The 16,269-nt window shown below is 44.1% G+C and overlaps 4 protein-coding genes across 10 annotated transcripts; 2 read left to right on the top strand and 2 right to left on the bottom strand.

Annotated features, from left to right (window-relative positions):
- Nucleotides 1-891: 891 nt before the first annotated feature.
- On the top strand, nucleotides 892-10,075 carry LOC6610967 (protein SCAI). 7 transcript variants are annotated; one of them, XM_032718189.1, is made up of 9 exons: nucleotides 894-1,341; nucleotides 5,143-5,292; nucleotides 5,350-5,532; nucleotides 5,594-5,812; nucleotides 5,869-6,003; nucleotides 6,579-7,039; nucleotides 7,098-7,352; nucleotides 7,413-7,616; nucleotides 7,716-10,075. In XM_032718189.1, exons 2-9 carry the CDS (start codon nucleotides 5,195-5,197, stop codon nucleotides 7,958-7,960), a joined length of 1,800 nt encoding a protein of 599 aa, XP_032574080.1. In that variant the 5' UTR covers nucleotides 894-1,341; nucleotides 5,143-5,194; the 3' UTR covers nucleotides 7,961-10,075. The 7 variants fall into 7 exon arrangements, with proteins under 7 accessions (XP_032574077.1, XP_032574076.1, XP_032574075.1 ...); XM_032718188.1 differs by having other exon boundaries at nucleotides 895-1,341; nucleotides 5,594-5,824; nucleotides 5,881-6,003; XM_032718190.1 differs by having other exon boundaries at nucleotides 895-1,341; nucleotides 5,594-5,824; nucleotides 5,881-6,003; nucleotides 6,594-7,039.
- On the bottom strand, nucleotides 10,066-10,979 carry LOC6610968 (chymotrypsin). Its single transcript, XM_002035489.2, has 2 exons — nucleotides 10,731-10,979; nucleotides 10,066-10,671 (listed from the first exon to the last, which is right to left on the bottom strand). Exons 1-2 carry the CDS (start codon nucleotides 10,964-10,966, stop codon nucleotides 10,104-10,106), a joined length of 804 nt encoding a protein of 267 aa, XP_002035525.1. The 5' UTR covers nucleotides 10,967-10,979; the 3' UTR covers nucleotides 10,066-10,103.
- A 99-nt stretch (nucleotides 10,980-11,078) lies between these two features.
- Nucleotides 11,079-12,550, bottom strand: LOC6610969 (aldose 1-epimerase). Its single transcript, XM_002035490.2, has one exon. The coding sequence runs from the start codon at nucleotides 12,274-12,276 to the stop codon at nucleotides 11,182-11,184; it is 1,095 nt and encodes a 364-aa protein (XP_002035526.1). The 5' UTR covers nucleotides 12,277-12,550; the 3' UTR covers nucleotides 11,079-11,181.
- Nucleotides 12,551-12,893: 343 nt separating this feature from the next.
- LOC6610970 (transmembrane emp24 domain-containing protein B) lies at nucleotides 12,894-14,529 on the top strand. Its single transcript, XM_032719113.1, has 6 exons — nucleotides 12,894-12,921; nucleotides 13,016-13,246; nucleotides 13,313-13,390; nucleotides 13,658-13,921; nucleotides 13,993-14,160; nucleotides 14,215-14,529. Exons 2-6 carry the CDS (start codon nucleotides 13,100-13,102, stop codon nucleotides 14,269-14,271), a joined length of 714 nt encoding a protein of 237 aa, XP_032575004.1. The 5' UTR covers nucleotides 12,894-12,921; nucleotides 13,016-13,099; the 3' UTR covers nucleotides 14,272-14,529.
- Nucleotides 14,530-16,269: the final 1,740 nt, after the last annotated feature.

The raw sequence follows: 16,269 nt of genomic DNA on the forward strand, positions 1-16,269 counted from the left end.
TTAGAACACCTTAAGACCTATAAAAACTAAACTTATATCTATCTTACGTCTATGAAACTCACTTTACATATAGGCGATATAACTAGGACGCTTTGACGTTTAGATTTTTGGATTTATTGAAAGACTGAAAAGCCACGCGCATATTCCAAATGAGAGAAAAATCTGGCGTCTTGTAATGATAGATAGAGGATTGTATATGTATCTGTATTTGCCATATAATATGGTTAACCTATCATGCGACTAGATACTGTTTTACATGTAGCGTATACACACTTAAGCATATATTTATTTTATACTGTATCCGAACAATGTAATTTATTTCATTGTGATAGTGAAAGAGCACTTACCATAAAACCGCAACAATTTTAGTCGCATTTTTATCAAGCAACCAACCAAATATAATTTAAAACGCTTTTATGTAATGCGAAATGTAAATGTTATTGAACTTATGTATTGCAATAAAACTCAAGAAATGTGTTCATGTAGTGTGAAACCTAGATAAAAATAGAAACAGAACAAGATATGAGTTTTCGAAATTTTAACATTGGTTTTCAGGAGGAGGAATTATTCTTTATTCATGCGAAAATTTACTGAAGATATGGTGTATATAGAATTAAATTTATTTAGTAAAAAGCGTCTTTATGGGTTAATAATAACTTGTGGAACACCCCAGGGAACTTCACCAGCTGATTGACTCGAAAGTGGCGCCACCTACCGTACCTTTTGGTCAATTTACAACCCCTGTAGAGTGTTACCATTGGAAGTCTCCACTGGTAACGGCTTTTCGCCAGTCAGCTGTTCATCCCCCGCGAAATTGGCAACTGTCAGCGACGCCCTCTGTTGGCCATCGCTGGCACCAGGCAGCTGTCAAAGTGGCAAAAAAATCAATACCAACCCCCAACCCTCCTCGTTAAAAATGTAAATGCGAAAAAATTCAATACTGTGCAGCCAAACGCGACGGTCGCAGCGTTCTCCACTCACAATCGCTCTCCCCGCTTTATCCCCCCAGCACGTAATGCTCCAGTTCCGGGATACTACCCAAATATCAGTTAAATATTGACAACGGATTTCGAATCGCCCCCAAAGTCCTCAGTGAAATTCCCAACAAGGGCAACTTGCAAACCGGCAAAAAAATAAAAAGCGCCCCCGCGTTTGTGCAGTGAGTGAAAAGTGGCAAAGTGTTCGAGCGCTAAGCTATAGAATACGATCTTGAGCAGATCCGGCGAAACATATGTCAAGTGCAGGGCGACGCGACTGCTAGCAGAGGTTGCGACTGCGACTTCCGCATCCGCTCCTGTTTCTGTTGTTGTTGGTGGCAGCAGCAGATACAACAATGAAAATGTGAGTGTGCGGAGGGGTTCCCCCTGAGAAATGAAAAATAGTGCACAACAACTAGAAACTGTGATTCTTTCAACTTGCTATATAGTACATTTACTATAGAAATCCGAAAGGGGGAGGGGAAACTAACAGAGATTTATTTTATACCTCTAAAGGATACAAGTTATATAGTTTTTAAATGGAGTAACTTTATGCTTGCGAATTCGATTTACCCGCTAGCAACTTAAAAATATTTATTTTTAGGGAAAATTATCTTGAAGTATTTTTGTAGTGCTGACTTAAAACGTTCAACATTTTACGTTTTCAAATTAAAAACTTTTTAAATGGCTATCAAAAGTATTCCACAGTGATATATTTAATTTTCCGAGTTCTGTACACAGTTGGCAGCTAAAATACAAACATCCTTCGCCCACTTCGGTGCGAGATCAATTTCGATAAATAGAAATTGCCAATTAAATGTGAAATGTAAATTGCCCCCGGGCGACAGTCGAACAGTTCACAAAAAGTGTCCTGGGGGCCAAGGCAAAAGTTCTCCGCTGGTCATTCGCATCCGGTTTTTGGTCCTGACAAAGTTTTTCTGCAGCTTGTGATGTCTGCAGCGAGATATGAGAATTGTAACTTTCGGACCGACTGTCTGTCTGTCTGTCTGCCTGCCTGTATCATTAGGGCAAAGTTGGCCCACTCAAGTAGTTCGTTTTTATATGTACGTCCTGGAATTATTATTTTTTATTCCAGCTAGGCTGCCATTAATTATGAAGGCTGAACTATGCCAAAGTTTTGCAGACACCTCCTCTGCCATCGCACTTTGAGCCGCTCAATTGTTAAACCGAAATTCATAAGTCCTAATGACTGAACGGCTGCACGGAGGATGTGGCTGTGGTGGGGAGGTCCTTTTTGGAGGGCAGCAGGAAAGATGGAGAGCAGGACGGGAAAACAGAGGCAACAGACAACTTGAAGTTTGCTGCGGATGCGGACGTTGCATGTACGACAACATCATTATCAGCGGCGGCAGCGTCAAAATGCCATTAAATGTGTAGCCTACAATGCCTTCGAAGGATTACACACCCCACCCACCGGCGCCTCCCTGTTTACCCACACACACACAAACACACACTTTCCGAAAGAAAAGGAGCGAAACGGAAAAATGTGCAGCTTTGTCAAATAGCAAAGAGCGCGGTGCAGCAGCGAATAGTTTCGCTCCACTCGGAGAAAATAGCAACCATTTTTCAAAATTACCTTAGACACCAACATTTTTAATTCATACTATAGACATTTAACAAATGTGGCTGCTTTAAGATTTTAATTTAGAAATGTACTTATTTGTTTAATAACTTTTATAATTAATTGATTTGAGTGGCTTTCAATATTTTTCGCTGTGTAGTTTTGCCGTTGTTGCTGTTGCAGAAGTGCTGGCGGGCATTGAAAAACACACTCACCCACACACATGCACGCACTGGCAGTCAGTCAAAAGCGCGACTGGACCACCCACTCCGCCCACCGAGCCCCTTTCACCCCTTTCGCCACCCCCAAACAAACACCCCCCTACCCCACGCACTGCCGATGGGCGCCAAAGTGCGTTGCATACTCCGCCTCTGCTTGCTTTTTTTTTGCACGCTTTGTTTGACTGGGATTGGGATTTTCCCCAACAGTTGTACTCACTCTCGTAGTGGTTGTTGTTTTTGTTGTTGTTGCTGCTGTTGTACACATTGTCACACAGGCAACAACGACAACAGCAACAACACGCAACAGCGCAAAAAAAAGTGAAAAAACTTTCCACGTTAACTACTGACTGACTCCAGCCAGGCGACAAAAATGTCACGGATTGAACATGGTTTATTTTTAGGCAGACGAAGTAGTTTTATATAAATTAGTACATTAAATGTTGTTAGATAGTTTTCTATTTTATAAAATAATAGGATTATAGATATTTTTAACATACAAATTTCATAACATTATGTACTCTCACAGCTTTTAAAAGTATTTTGAAACACATTATTTTTATTTATGATTCGATAAAAACAGAAATTTATTTTAAGTTTGAATGACACCTTCAGTGGTTTTCAAAGCCAATCCTGACGCACTTGTTGGTGGCAGGACGACATCCTGACGCAGCCCTGCACCAACTGCGAATGTGTGTCTACGTTTGGTGGTGGGAAGGAGGACGATGCGGGGAGGAGCTGTTCCAGGACGGCACAGGACGGGAGTCTTTTGGCGCGGGGAAGGGTGTTAACGAGCAGCATAGCAGTGGCAACGACTCTGCTTAGTATTTGTGTTTCTTCATTTCCGGCGTCCACATGTTGACATGCTGATGATGTTGGTTAACTTCTGCCGAGGATGATAGCCGGGCCATGATGAAGTCAGCAACAGGAGGAGGAGTAGCATCCAGCCAGTCTGTCATTCAGTGACTGAGTGAGCGAGCTGGTTAGTCAGCTTTGTTTTTGTTTTGATACTCCACTCGCTGCTTGTTTGTTAACGCTGCGTATGCGTAATTTTCATATTATGTAATTTTAACGCGCTAAATGGAAGCTTAATTTGATTAGGGCGCCATAAATGTGTCCTGCCACGCTGAGTGTGCCCCACATCGACTTGTTGGTTGGACTCTCGCAGAGGTGACGCATGTTTGACGCAGTTTCCCAGTTGCCGAAAAAAAAAAAACGCACAAAACTATATTTACTCCATATCCCAGCTACCGACTCACATCTCCAGTTACCAATTCTAGATGCACAGAAAGAAAATGTTGAAAAATAAACAAAAAACATTCTTCTCTCAAATGAAAGGACAATCTATTGCCTTAAATAATTCAATTGTTTAGAGGAAGAAAAAAGTCTTCAACAAGTTGACTGCTTAAATTCAGCTATTTAGTTACTAAATTGATCATAAACATTCAGATTTCTCTCTGTGTACTGGGCTGCTGGCTGATGAGCTCATATTGAAAGTTGTTGTGCTCTGTGGAACGACCTAGTTTGGCCAAAGCCAAATCAATGTGGCCGCTGCGGCGCCATTTGCACTGCCGACCCTTTTGTGCATTTACTCTGTTTTCCGCTCTGCCCTGCTCGACATTTTCCGGGTTTTTCCTCCGCTCCTGTCTGTATGTGTGTGTGTCTGTGTGTTTTATTTTTTACTCTGTGCAAACAATTTCGCCTGGTCGCCTGGTCGGGCGTTATTAATTGAGCTTTTGATGCATAGCCAGTATAACGATTGTCCCATCCCATTTCATCTCCCATCCGGGTCATCTCATCCATCTGTTCGTGTGCACTTAAAAGGCTACATAATTGTTTTTACCAAATTGAAATTTTAATTGAATTCATATTGAAATCGGCATCGAGATCGGGATTCCTTTCAGTTATGACTTTAAATTCGAAATACCTCGCCGGCTTAGAAAACAAAGGCGAAAGCCAAACGACATTCGTTTGGAGAACATAAAAATTAAAAATTTAATACGCGTAGTATTTGTGGGGCAAAAAAGCCGCATTGGCATTTCATTTTATTGTAAGCAAATTCCCGGCATCAGCAGCAGGCCCATTGACATCATCCTCGTCATTATGCACATTATCCACATCAACAATGGCTCAACGAGCGGCTGAATGAATCTCAAGTGGGCAGTCGGCCCGCCTCCTCATTTGGTATAGATACGTGCACCAATAGATAGATAGATAGATGTTAATGGGGATAGGCGGATGGGTAGATACATATCGAAAAACCGCATGATTCAGTTTGTTATGGGCGGCAGGCATAGTTTATAGAGATTTCTGTTAAATTACCAAAAGCACTTGAGTTTAATCATACGAATGTCTTCCATTGCAGCAGAACCGATTCGCAGACATAACACATTGCGGTGGAGGTTGAGAAGAACGGCATGGTGAAAATGGAATCGACGGAAGAACAGGATCGAAAGCTAGTTTTGGAGTTCTGCCACTTGCTAGAGAAGTCCAAGCAGCTCTTCAACGGGCTCAGGTGAGTCTGAATAGCTGAAGAACCATTTTGAGTTGGTTACCAATGGAATATCTGTAGGGATCTGCCTCAGTATGGCCATCGGCAGTGGCAGGCCTACTTCGGTCGCACCTTCGATGTCTACACCAAGTTGTGGAAGTTCCAGCAGCAACATCGCATGGTGCTGGACTCCAAGTATGGCCTGAAGCGCTGGCAGATCGGAGAAATAGCAAGCAAGATTGGCCAGCTTTATTATCACTATTAGTAAGTATGACAGCCAATAGAAAGATGAATGATTTCTAATATATGAATCCTTCCTCTCTAGCTTAAGAACCAGCGAAACCAACTACCTGAACGAGGCGTATCAGTTCTATGCGGCAATTAGGGGTCGGGCCTACTATTCGCGGGCGGCCAAGGAGGATCGACCGGATCTGATGGTGAAAAAGCTGCGATACTATGCCCGGTTCATTGTGGTGTGCCTGCTGCTCAAGAAGATGAAGCTGGTGCGGGAGCTGGTCACCGAGTTGGAAAAACAAATACAGGAGTACACCAACACGTAATTACTTTGTGGCCCATTTTTGACTCCGTATTAATCCCCAGATTTCCCCGCAGCTACGAGCCGGAGGATCATTTGGAGTGGTCGCTGGTGCTCGAGGAGATCAAGGGCTTCATCAAGGCGGAGGCGGCGGTGGCCGTACTGCACGCCGACTCCAATCCCATCATCCTGTCGCACAGGTGAGTCGTTAGCACAGCCTCTGTCCGTACACGCGTGTTTGCCCGTGCTTTCGTCGGCGGAGGAGGAGGTTGGGCAGCTTGTGGGTGGCCAAGTGTATAGCCTCTATCTGTCCGCATATGCCTACACATATGCCCTGTTCTGTTTGCGTAGGTATACGAGTTTTGCTTGAGTTCCGTTGCCGTTGATTATGTTCATTTGTTGTGCTTATCACAGAAGACTTGAAACACCAAAGAACACTCACCGTTGTCATTTTGTCACGCACTTTAACCATGATCTCTGTCCCCCAAAACACCCGTCCATCCAATCACAAGATCCAGGTGGGACAATGAAACGGTTTGATGGAAAATGTCTAGTTACATTCCCTAAGTAAAACATACAGTTTCATTGTCCAACCGCACACACACTCCACAAGATGTTATCATTTCGTTATCATTTCATTTCCCCCCGAGAACACACTCTCCCACCCGTACCCTTGTCACCTCATTAGTGCGCCGCATTCTCAATTCTTCTGTGAAAGCACGGGCCCCGCCATCCGCCGGAGGACGAGTGCGACTACCCTGACTGATGTGTCCAGTGGTTCCGGTTCTAGGTTGTCGCCGCTGACGACGCCGCCCTGCGAGCGTTCGCCGCACATGACGCTCAGCCTGCAGGAGATCCTGATCGTGGGCTCCGCCTGCGAGCAGGCCAAGTTCTCGGAACTGACCATGGACATGTTCCGGATGCTGCAGACGCTGGAGCGCGAGCCGACGGAGTCGACCACGAATCCACTGAGCATGGCCCACGGACTCCATGGGCACGATGCGAGTCCGGCTGCCAGCCGAATACCGCCGTACGGAGTGCCGGGCTCCAAGGGCTACATGGAGAACGGACGGGCCTTTCGAGACAATCCCCACAAGTATCTACTGTACAAACCTTCGATAAGCCAGCTGCTGGTGTTCCTCGCCAGCGGCTCTAAGGAACTGCCACTGGGCGGTGCCCTGCTCCTCTACATGTCCGCCGATGGCTGCTTCTCTACCACCAAACATCCCGAGGATTGTGAGTACATCACTATGCTATTGATGTTGTTATCTATATTAATCATTGAATTTTCCAGTTGGCTACGAGCTGGGCGGCCTGGCCACCAGCGTGAAGCGGGACAGCGTGGATGGTGGAGGGCTGTCCTGCCGAGGAAAATCGTACAAGGAGAACCACTGCCTATATCCGGGTGATCTATATCCGTTCACACGCCGGCCAATGTTCGTTGTGATCGACTCGGACAACTCGTTTGTCTTTCAGCACATACCGCGCTATTTTGGCCAGCCGCTGGTGGTGCTCATGTCCCCGCAGGATGTGCCGCCCGCATTCCAGGGTAGGATCTCTATCCCTTTTGCTCTGCCCAAGCACTTATACCCTTTTCGCCTTATTTTAGCTGATGTCCAGCATCATGGATCGCTGTTTACGTTGTTCCTTCACTCCCCGCTCACCGCCCTCTGCTATATCTGCAACGTTGGAGACGTGCCCATCCACCACTGGGAACGTTGCCAGACCTACGTGGACCGCTTCATCACGGAGGCCTCGCGCCTCGTCACCCGGTGTCGCATCGATGAGATCGAGCAGGGCATTGGATTTATAGGTGGGTCATCTGTCGGCTGTAAAAGAAAGATATCAACTGTTGAGATTGTTATTCTTATACTTACCCCTTGTACTTACTATAATCTATCTCCTTTTGCAGATTCCTCCTACGTGCAGTTCTTCGGCGACGACTTCCTGCGCACTCTGATCCTCCGCTTCGTCTTCTGTGATGTGGTGCTTCGGTTGCACCGCGGATTCCGGGGTCGACACATGAGACCCCGCTGTGAGCCGCAGCTGCCAGCGAACGAACTGCTGGAGCACCCCTCGCTTTCGCACATCATCTTTCAGCTGGCCTCGGCCTTGGATGTGCGGGGTCACTTCTCGGAGGGACCGGAATGCGACTGATGACTTTTTGCGGCCATAGTCGTGGTGGTGGCCATCGGGATCTGCCTGCGACAGCAGCTGTTCCACGTGATCGAGAGGCAGTTGTCCGGATGGATGCTTTCGCTGTACAATACTTTTCCGCTGGGCTGGAACTGGGCCTGAGATCGGGGTGTTGCTGGCCATGGGTTTCCTTTCGTTGGCAGTGCTCCGGCTGCCGGCGTAAATCATTTCAATAACGTAACGCAACGTAACTGCATTATAATACGAATATAAATATATAAATACGAGTATAATATATATATATATGATATATGCGTATATGGATAAAGGTAAATTAATCAAGTAGCTAGTTTTCTTATATAGTGCGTCGCGCAATGGAAATGGTCCAATGTTAGTTGCTTAGCATATACATAATTAATGATAACGATAACGAAGATATACATACGAGAAATCAATGATATTCAGCCGATATCGCAGCAGCAACAAGAAAAGCAACCACAAACATGTCAAAAGAACCTAACAAACGTTAACTGCCAAAAGAAGATGAAAAACGAAAGAAAAACCAAGCAAACAATTGATGATAAAAATCGAAGCCGAATATCTAATCAAATTTTGCTTGAGCGGTACCGGGAAATTTTTATGAAAATTGTGAGCGCGGATTAACTTTGTCATATGCAGCGGAAAAATTTTAGCTTTTATACAACCGATATTGAGGGAAACCTAATCGAAAGTGAATCACGAACACGACACACTATATAAGAAAGGAGGTGCGTTTTTTATGCATTGTACGCGGCGCTCATAACAAATTGAAATTACGAAACCAGAATATTATTGTACGTATGTAATATTGCATATATGTATCTATTATGATTACAAGATGACTGAAAGTTACTGTTTCAACAAAGGAAAAAACCAAAAAACGTATAAATAAAAGTAAGACAACCAAAAAAGAAGGCAAAGTTTAGCAAAAGTAATAACTAATATTAACTTATACATAATGCCCTAGTTAAGTGAAACATGGAAAATATACAAAATATATTTTGCGTATGTTAAAGTGAAATACAAAAAGCCCAACCAAAATTTTATACGAAGGAAATGCATACAAAATTTACACTTCAACTAACGAATGAAAATCTGTTCTCGAATCATTTTTCCAAAATGCCGCAAAATTCCATTTCGGTTTTCGATATAAACTGTGAATTGGAACAGGTCACCGTAATAATAAATATTTATGATAACATATAGTTACAAGTCACACTAACTCTATGGATTTATAGGCAAATGATAAACGCAATATTGAAAGTTACAAAATTATATATATATAAAGCATATATATTTCAATACGAAAATAAAACTAGTTGAACGCATAGTAAATTACTTGATCATTTTTACAAGACAAGCCGCAAACGAAAATAAAGAAAAATCTTACCAAAAAGATACAAAAAAAAAAACAAAAACAATTTAATATTTACTTTAAATTTATTATTTTCTACGGATAATATGTGCATTTTTATATATTTAAACGAAAGATAACAAATTTTACGCTAGTTACAAACAAATTTTTCTGAAGTCTTCAAGCAGCCGTATTAAAAAATTAAAAACTACAAGCAAAACGAATCGAAGAGAAAACAAACTAATTTATTCAGCCGAGTTCTAATCAACTTATTCGCTTTGTTAACTAACAAATTGTATAGCTTTTCCACAATTTCGTTTACACTTTTTGTACATATAGGAAAAATACTAAAAAAATCGTTGAAAGAACCAAATTATATCACTCACCACCATTGTACTGAATCATTTCCATTTATGTTTTTGTACATTTTGAGAACTGCATTTACGGAATAGCGAGAACAAATAAAGTAAATTAAAGCAAGGGGAGAATTGAAATAATCAGCAACATTAACCACACTCACACGTAAACCAAGCCCACAAAACGAGAACATCTAAACATTATCAAAAACAAATTGTTTAAACGACCTTCAAAGTCACAAATAACATACAAATCGAATCCAACATTAAGAAATGATAACAAATTTAGCAAAGCCACAAGAGAATATTATGAAAATGGAACGGAGAACGAGAAAGTGTATGGGAGTTTGTATGAAGTAATAAGAATAAAGCACACGTTTGAAAAGAGATTCGATTTTTAATGATTCCACATCAGCTACTTAAGTCCCCCGGAGTAGTATTTAATCCACTTGAGGTAGGCAGAAACACGGGTGGATATGTCGGGCAGCTTCAGCTTGCACTCGCCGTCGAATCCGTGAGATACAATGCCCACCAGCGTTCTGGTGCCATCGTCCAGGACCATCGGACCTCCGGAGTCGCCGCGACATGGCAGACCCTTCTTGGAATCGATGCAGATGAAGCTATTGTGCACGACCTTCTTGCTTTTGCCGCCTAGCTGCTTGTTCCACTGCCTCTCGCACTCCTTGTTCGAGATGATGGGCGCCCGGATGTACTGGAGCACCTGGCTGGGCAGTTGCTTGGTGGTCAGACCCCAACCCGAAATGATGGCTTTGCGACCGGTGTATGTTTTCTTGGCACTGGGCAACCTTGCGGGTTGGATATACTTGTTGAATGTAAGCTTCTTGGGCAATTTGATCAGGGCTATATCGTTTGTCACGGTCTTACGGTCGAACTTCTTGTGGACAATGGTGTAGCTCCGGTTAACCACGATTTCTTTATCATCAAAGGATTTCACCTTTCCCACGTGGATCAACACTTTCCAGCTAAGTAGGGGAGAAATATAAATATATATAAATCGCAGAAGTATGCGTAAGTAACTTACAGATTAGACTTTGGATCCTGTAGACAATGGGCTGCGGTTATAATCCAACGATTACTGAGAATAGTGCCCCCACACATATTGGGCTCATCCTTGGATCCCTCGAAGTAGCAGACTAGTCCAACCTGGTAAGGCAACTGCTTCGCCTTGGCCGCTGTGCCATTCATTATTCGCAGGGAGCCAGTCTCCTGGCCAAATCCCAGGGAGAACTGCACGATAAGCGCCAGCTGGAGAATCATTTCACTTGATTTACAACTCCAAACCCTTGAACAGCTTTATATATTGCCCGTACTCGTGGGTTTCATTGATTGCTACGGTTTTATGATTGCGTCGTGTTCGAACCTCTTTGCATAATCTGCGTGCTTTTGGTTTATTGGTTATAATAATTACGGGTTGCTTGATTAGTCGGATACATGGTACATATTCGTATATATGGGTAAGATAAGATTCTCACTCAGTGAGAAACTCCAAACTTGTAGATGACTTCGTGCTGGTAACTTTCGCCAGGTCGCAAAATGGTCGAGGGAAAGTTGCTGTGGTTTACGGAGTCGGGGAACTTCTGTGTCTCCAGGCAGAAGGCACCATGCTTGGCATAGGCAGCTCCATCCTTGCCGGGAATGGGCGAATCACCGCGTTCCACATCCGGCATAAAGTTGGAGGTGTAAAACTGCACTCCGGGCTGATTGCTGACCACCTCCAGCCAGCGTCCGCTGGGCGGATGAGTGGCTCTGGCCACCTTGGCCAATGGTTGCGGTGGACTGAAGGTTACACAGAAGTTGTCATCGTAGCCGCGAGCTGGTTGCAGCGCCTTGAGGCGTTCTCCCAGATTGCTGGACACACGTAAATCAAATCCTGTTCCCTCCACGGGTGTGATCCGGCCCGTGGGAATGGAAGACTGGTCCGTCTCAGTAATCCCATAAGCATTTATCTCGATGGTGTGCTCGTAGAGACCGTTGGCTCCAGATTTGTGGCCAGCTAGGTTGAAATAGGAGTGATTGGTGAGATTTACGGGAGTGGTTTTATCTGCTACTGCACTCATCTGGACATGGAGGCAGTTATCCTCGCTGAGAGTAAAGCTTGCCGTGGCTGTCACCTTGCCGGGATAGCCTTCGTGTCCATCGGGATTGGTGTGGGACAGAGTAACACCATCCCCACTTACTTCCACAACTTCCCAGTGAGCCTTATCGAAGCCCACAAAGCCGCCATGGAGTTGAAACTTGTTGTCCCGGTTCTTAGACACCTCCACCAGCTTTCCATCCAGATAAAAGCTGCCGTTGGCAATCCGGTTGCAAACCCGCCCAATGGTTGCTCCAAAGTACGGATTCCTCTCGCTCTGATAGCCCGCCAAATCATCAAATCCGAGGGTCACGTCATCTATTTGACCGCTGGCATCGGGCGTCTTTATGCTGGTAATGGTGGCTCCACGGGTGATCAACTGCACGGACATTCCTGCTCCGTTTGTCAGGGTGAACCGCTTGATGGTGTCCTTTGACTTGGTGAACGGATTCACCTCTCCGTTGGCGAATACGTCCTCCGTGACGATGACCATTTTGGATCCGGCTGCAGCTGTGGAATGATTGCGAGTGCCACTTGCACTGACGTTTTTATCTGACCCTCTCCAAGCCGTAAAGGTTAATCAGCACTCGATGTGCGTATGTGTTTGTTCTAATTATCGCAAAAAAAAGGCGCAAACAAAATGTACACATGTACGTACATATGTAAACAGATCTTGTTATCACAAATTGGTGGGAAAGTCTGCGATAAGGGGGATAACACCTTGTGGAGTCTTTAAGAATTGTGCAATGTTCGTATTCCAAGAAAATGGTCAAATTTAGCGGTAAATCAGAAAGTTCTTACTTAAATTATCTTTTAATCACCGTAGGTGCAATTCAAATTTTAGAGTTGCCTTACCTATTTTAGACCGGCTGTTGCAGCTGTTTACATGTGCGTAATTAGTAAAAATTTGGAGGGGTGTTTTAGTAGCTAAAAACTTGCGAGTACATATTTTGATTTTTGCTTATAAAGCTTTTTGAATAAATTTTTTTTTTAAATACACTAAATAAAATAAAAATACTTTTTTGAAATATATATTTTTAAATGTGCATATCTGCTACACAGTGCAGGCAGCTGCAAAGATCTGGCAGCCCTGCCCTAGAAAATACCACATAGCAAATAGTCCATCTCTAAGCAACAGGTCGGTTGTTTATTGAATTCGTTTATTTAACTTTATGGTAGTTTGGCAAATAGAAAGCTAGCTAACCGGTGCAGATACCCCTTTTTGTTGACAGAGAGCTCAGAGGAAACGGCAGATTGGATCCCCCTGCGTTCATCCCCTCCCAGACACCACTAATCCTACGAGTATAAATTCCAAAATGCAATTGACGTGGCAGAGAGATCAGATAAATCTACTGCTTCCGATTGCTCTGATTTGTTGTTGTCTCTTGATCGACGTAACCAGTGCTCAGGAGGCCCAACAGCCATGGTACGAGAATCTGCCAGCGGTGGCCATGGACTACAAGGTGGGTGCTGGCTTTGACACTCCTCCAGAGCATCAAATTTCACCGGGAACGTGGTTTCTCTTTTAGGTTCATATAGATGCTGGTAAGGAGGACTGCTACCATCAGTATGTTAAGGCAGGAGCCACCTTCTACGTGTCCTTCAGTGTAAGTAGATAGGATTTGGGATCTATAGTATGCTTCGGTTCCAATGGATGGGTTCCCCGTAGCCGAGTCTGTAATAGTCTAAAATAAATCAAATCGAATTCATTAATTCAGTTAATGAAGTAGGAAAGCTATCTGATTGTAATGTAGTTCATGAATTTGGTATAGCTGCATACAATGTTTTTAAGTATATTAAGTTTCGTATCGTAAATCGAAAAGCTATAGTTGCGTATTATACAAACAAATTAATCATATAATTATAATTTATAGGTGGTGCGCGGAGGCGATGGAATGGCTGGTTTCGCCGTCCGCAATCCTGCTGGTGAGGTGGTGAAGCCCTACCAGTGGCAGGCTACTGCGGACTACACGGATCAGGTATCACCCGGTGGCTACTACTCCGTCTGCATTGACAACCAGTTCTCCCGATTCGCTGGCAAGCTGGTCAACATCTATATCACGGTGGTGAAGTACGATGCCTGGGACAAGTACGCCAAGGAGATCGAACAGCTGCAGCTGAACATGCAAAACTTCACTGTAAGCCAAACTGGTTTTCAGACACACCCAAACATCAAACTACAAATATTCACATTAATGTATTTCTTTAGGCCTCCGTTGGCACTGTGGAGCGCAACATCAACGATATGATGGGCTATCAAGCGCACAGTCGTCATCGCGAATCGCGTGATTATGCGTTGCTCCTGGACAACAATGCTTATATTCAAACCTTCTCGATTAGCCAAATTGTGGTCATATTGATCACGTGCTCAGTACAGGCGAGTATATTCATGTTTTTTGCTTTTCCTTTATTAATAACCTAATATTTGCAGGTCTTCTTTGTGCGCAAACTATTTGAAGTGAAATCGAGCTCCAAAAGCCGCATCTAAGGCGCAAAGATACTTTTCAAAGACTTCACAACATGTTTCTAAAATTCCATCCGCATTTCCAAGACATTCATTCTAACTGCTGAACCCCTTTCGAGTTTTTATAACTTATTTTATTACTGGCTAACTGATCAAGCGCAACTGAGCAGACTTTTTTATAATTGGGACTACTTATGTCATACGAGTTATAGACAGCAAAACTTATTGTGATAAGTGTACATTTGTGTGTTTTGTTCAATTAAAAGATTGAAGATTTTTGTATTTGCTTTGTTTAATTTGGGAAAGAACTTGAAGGATTTATTCGAAAGCAATTAGGGTTTGTTGATTTACTAAAAGCTCTACAAGCTTTAAAGATAAGCTGCTGGTAAGCTCACATAACCGTTACATTTCGTTATCCTGAAAATGATTTTGAACTTTTTAAAAATATATAATTCTAGTTGTTGTTTTAAAAAACCTGTTTTTGTTTTTATATGGGTGTAAGTAATTTTTAAATTACGATTTTGTTTAATTGGCTTTCACCAACTTTTCGTTGCTGAAAGCCAATTTTAAATATTAAATACATGCTGTACATGAGCTCATTATTTTAAATTGAGAGCTGAAGACATTTCGAAGACATTCCACAACTTAAGCTGGCAAATTAATCACCCCCAAAGCCGCTTATCGCAAATTATCCTGCCCCATCCAGGACCTTAAATCATGTCACCAGGCTCGCCGCTTATCTAGACGTCATTTAGCACATGTGTGTGTGCTCTGCAGCAGCTGGCATGTTAATTATATCCTTTTTGGCAGGCAGCAGGGGCATCTGGGTATCTTGGGGCGTCTTTTGTGGCCACTGCTGCTCGAAATTAAAATGTTATTATGCGAGGCTTATCTGCGGGCCTTAAAGCCACCGCAAAACTAAGGTCCTAATGGCCTCGCACACCAGCACACGCTCTTTAACTGTTTTAAACGCCATTGTTAAAATATTGCTCATACGCACTTCCGCCCAAAATGGGGTCTTCTCTCTTCGGCAGCACTAATGATGCCCCAAGAACGCGGAGCAAAGGACCAGGTGAAAGGCAGGAGCATCCACATCCACAGCAACATCAACATCCCCGATGGCACAGAGTTGGCTCCGCCCACCAGCAGCCGATGACAGCGGCAGATAACAGAGCAGCGGCAAAGTGGGCGGTGGATGGGGTTGTGGTGCGGAGAGCGCGCCTGCGCATTAGCCACCGCAGGAACGCAGGACGATGGGGTGACACATCCTCAGTGATAGCGCCCAGTTCCCCTGCCACACAGAGCCACCGCTTGTGGGAGGAGTGTGTCGCCATCTTTGAGCGTGGACTGGACGGGATGATCTGGCCGCCACATTAACTTGGAGTGCGCGCTACCAAGTGCAACACGTCGCGGACGACATAATAGCGGTACTTTGCGGTTTAGATTCGTCGGTCACACGTCGTCAATATTCCCGGGACAAGGACCAAACTAGCGAACCTTTCTTGGTCAGCACAAGCGGCAAGCGAAGGCACAAAAACCACAAAAAACACAAAGCACACACACGGCACACACTTGTACACTTACACACGGCAAGCAGTGCGGAAAACTTGGACACATACGCCCAGCTTGTTGCTGGCTGTGGGCGTGGCAGCGCACGAAAAAGAAACAGACAAGGACACACACATGTGTCCTGCCAGTGTGTCGCGGAAATTTTTGTGCGGAAATTATAGAAATTTCGCTTTTTGATTTCATTTTCGTTCCGCTTTCGTTGCGAACCTCTCACCCCTCGCCACCCACCGCCCACCTTTTGTGCACCTGCACCTGTGCGAAAAGACATTGAGAAATGCCCAAGGAACCCACTGCCGTCGGTGTCCAGTTGGCTTGGTGGTCGTCGCCGTCATCGTCCTTGCAGTGACAAATTTCCTTGCATATCCGCTCCAGGACTACGAAACTTTGGCTGCAAACAAAACCGTCATTTGCGTGGCGCGTCGCTGTCGCGTTCACTTGTCGCATATCCGTCGC

This window comes from Drosophila sechellia, chromosome 3L, assembly GCF_004382195.2.
Source record: "Drosophila sechellia strain sech25 chromosome 3L, ASM438219v1, whole genome shotgun sequence".
Taxonomy (NCBI): domain Eukaryota; kingdom Metazoa; phylum Arthropoda; class Insecta; order Diptera; family Drosophilidae; genus Drosophila; species Drosophila sechellia.

What these genes read in the sequence shown, in the direction of transcription:
- LOC6610967 (XM_032718186.1), top strand. Translation starts at nt 5,195, where the DNA reads ATGGTGAAAATGGAATCGACGGAAGAACAGGATCGAAAGCTAGTTTTG. An exon ending in CACCAAACATCCCGAGGATT is followed by an intron (nt 7,040 to 7,097) that starts GTGAGTACATCA and finishes TGAATTTTCCAG; the next exon opens with TTGGCTACGAGCTGGGCGGC. An exon ending in GCAGGGCATTGGATTTATAG is followed by an intron (nt 7,617 to 7,715) that starts GTGGGTCATCTG and finishes CTCCTTTTGCAG; the next exon opens with ATTCCTCCTACGTGCAGTTC.
- LOC6610968 (XM_002035489.2), bottom strand. Translation starts at nt 10,966, where the DNA reads ATGATTCTCCAGCTGGCGCTTATCGTGCAGTTCTCCCTGGGATTTGGC. An exon ending in CAGGATCCAAAGTCTAATCT is followed by an intron (nt 10,672 to 10,730) that starts GTAAGTTACTTA and finishes TCCCCTACTTAG; the next exon opens with CTGGAAAGTGTTGATCCACG.
- LOC6610969 (XM_002035490.2), bottom strand. Translation starts at nt 12,276, where the DNA reads ATGGTCATCGTCACGGAGGACGTATTCGCCAACGGAGAGGTGAATCCG.
- LOC6610970 (XM_032719113.1), top strand. Translation starts at nt 13,100, where the DNA reads ATGCAATTGACGTGGCAGAGAGATCAGATAAATCTACTGCTTCCGATT. An exon ending in CGGTGGCCATGGACTACAAG is followed by an intron (nt 13,247 to 13,312) that starts GTGGGTGCTGGC and finishes TTTCTCTTTTAG; the next exon opens with GTTCATATAGATGCTGGTAA. An exon ending in TGAACATGCAAAACTTCACT is followed by an intron (nt 13,922 to 13,992) that starts GTAAGCCAAACT and finishes GTATTTCTTTAG; the next exon opens with GCCTCCGTTGGCACTGTGGA.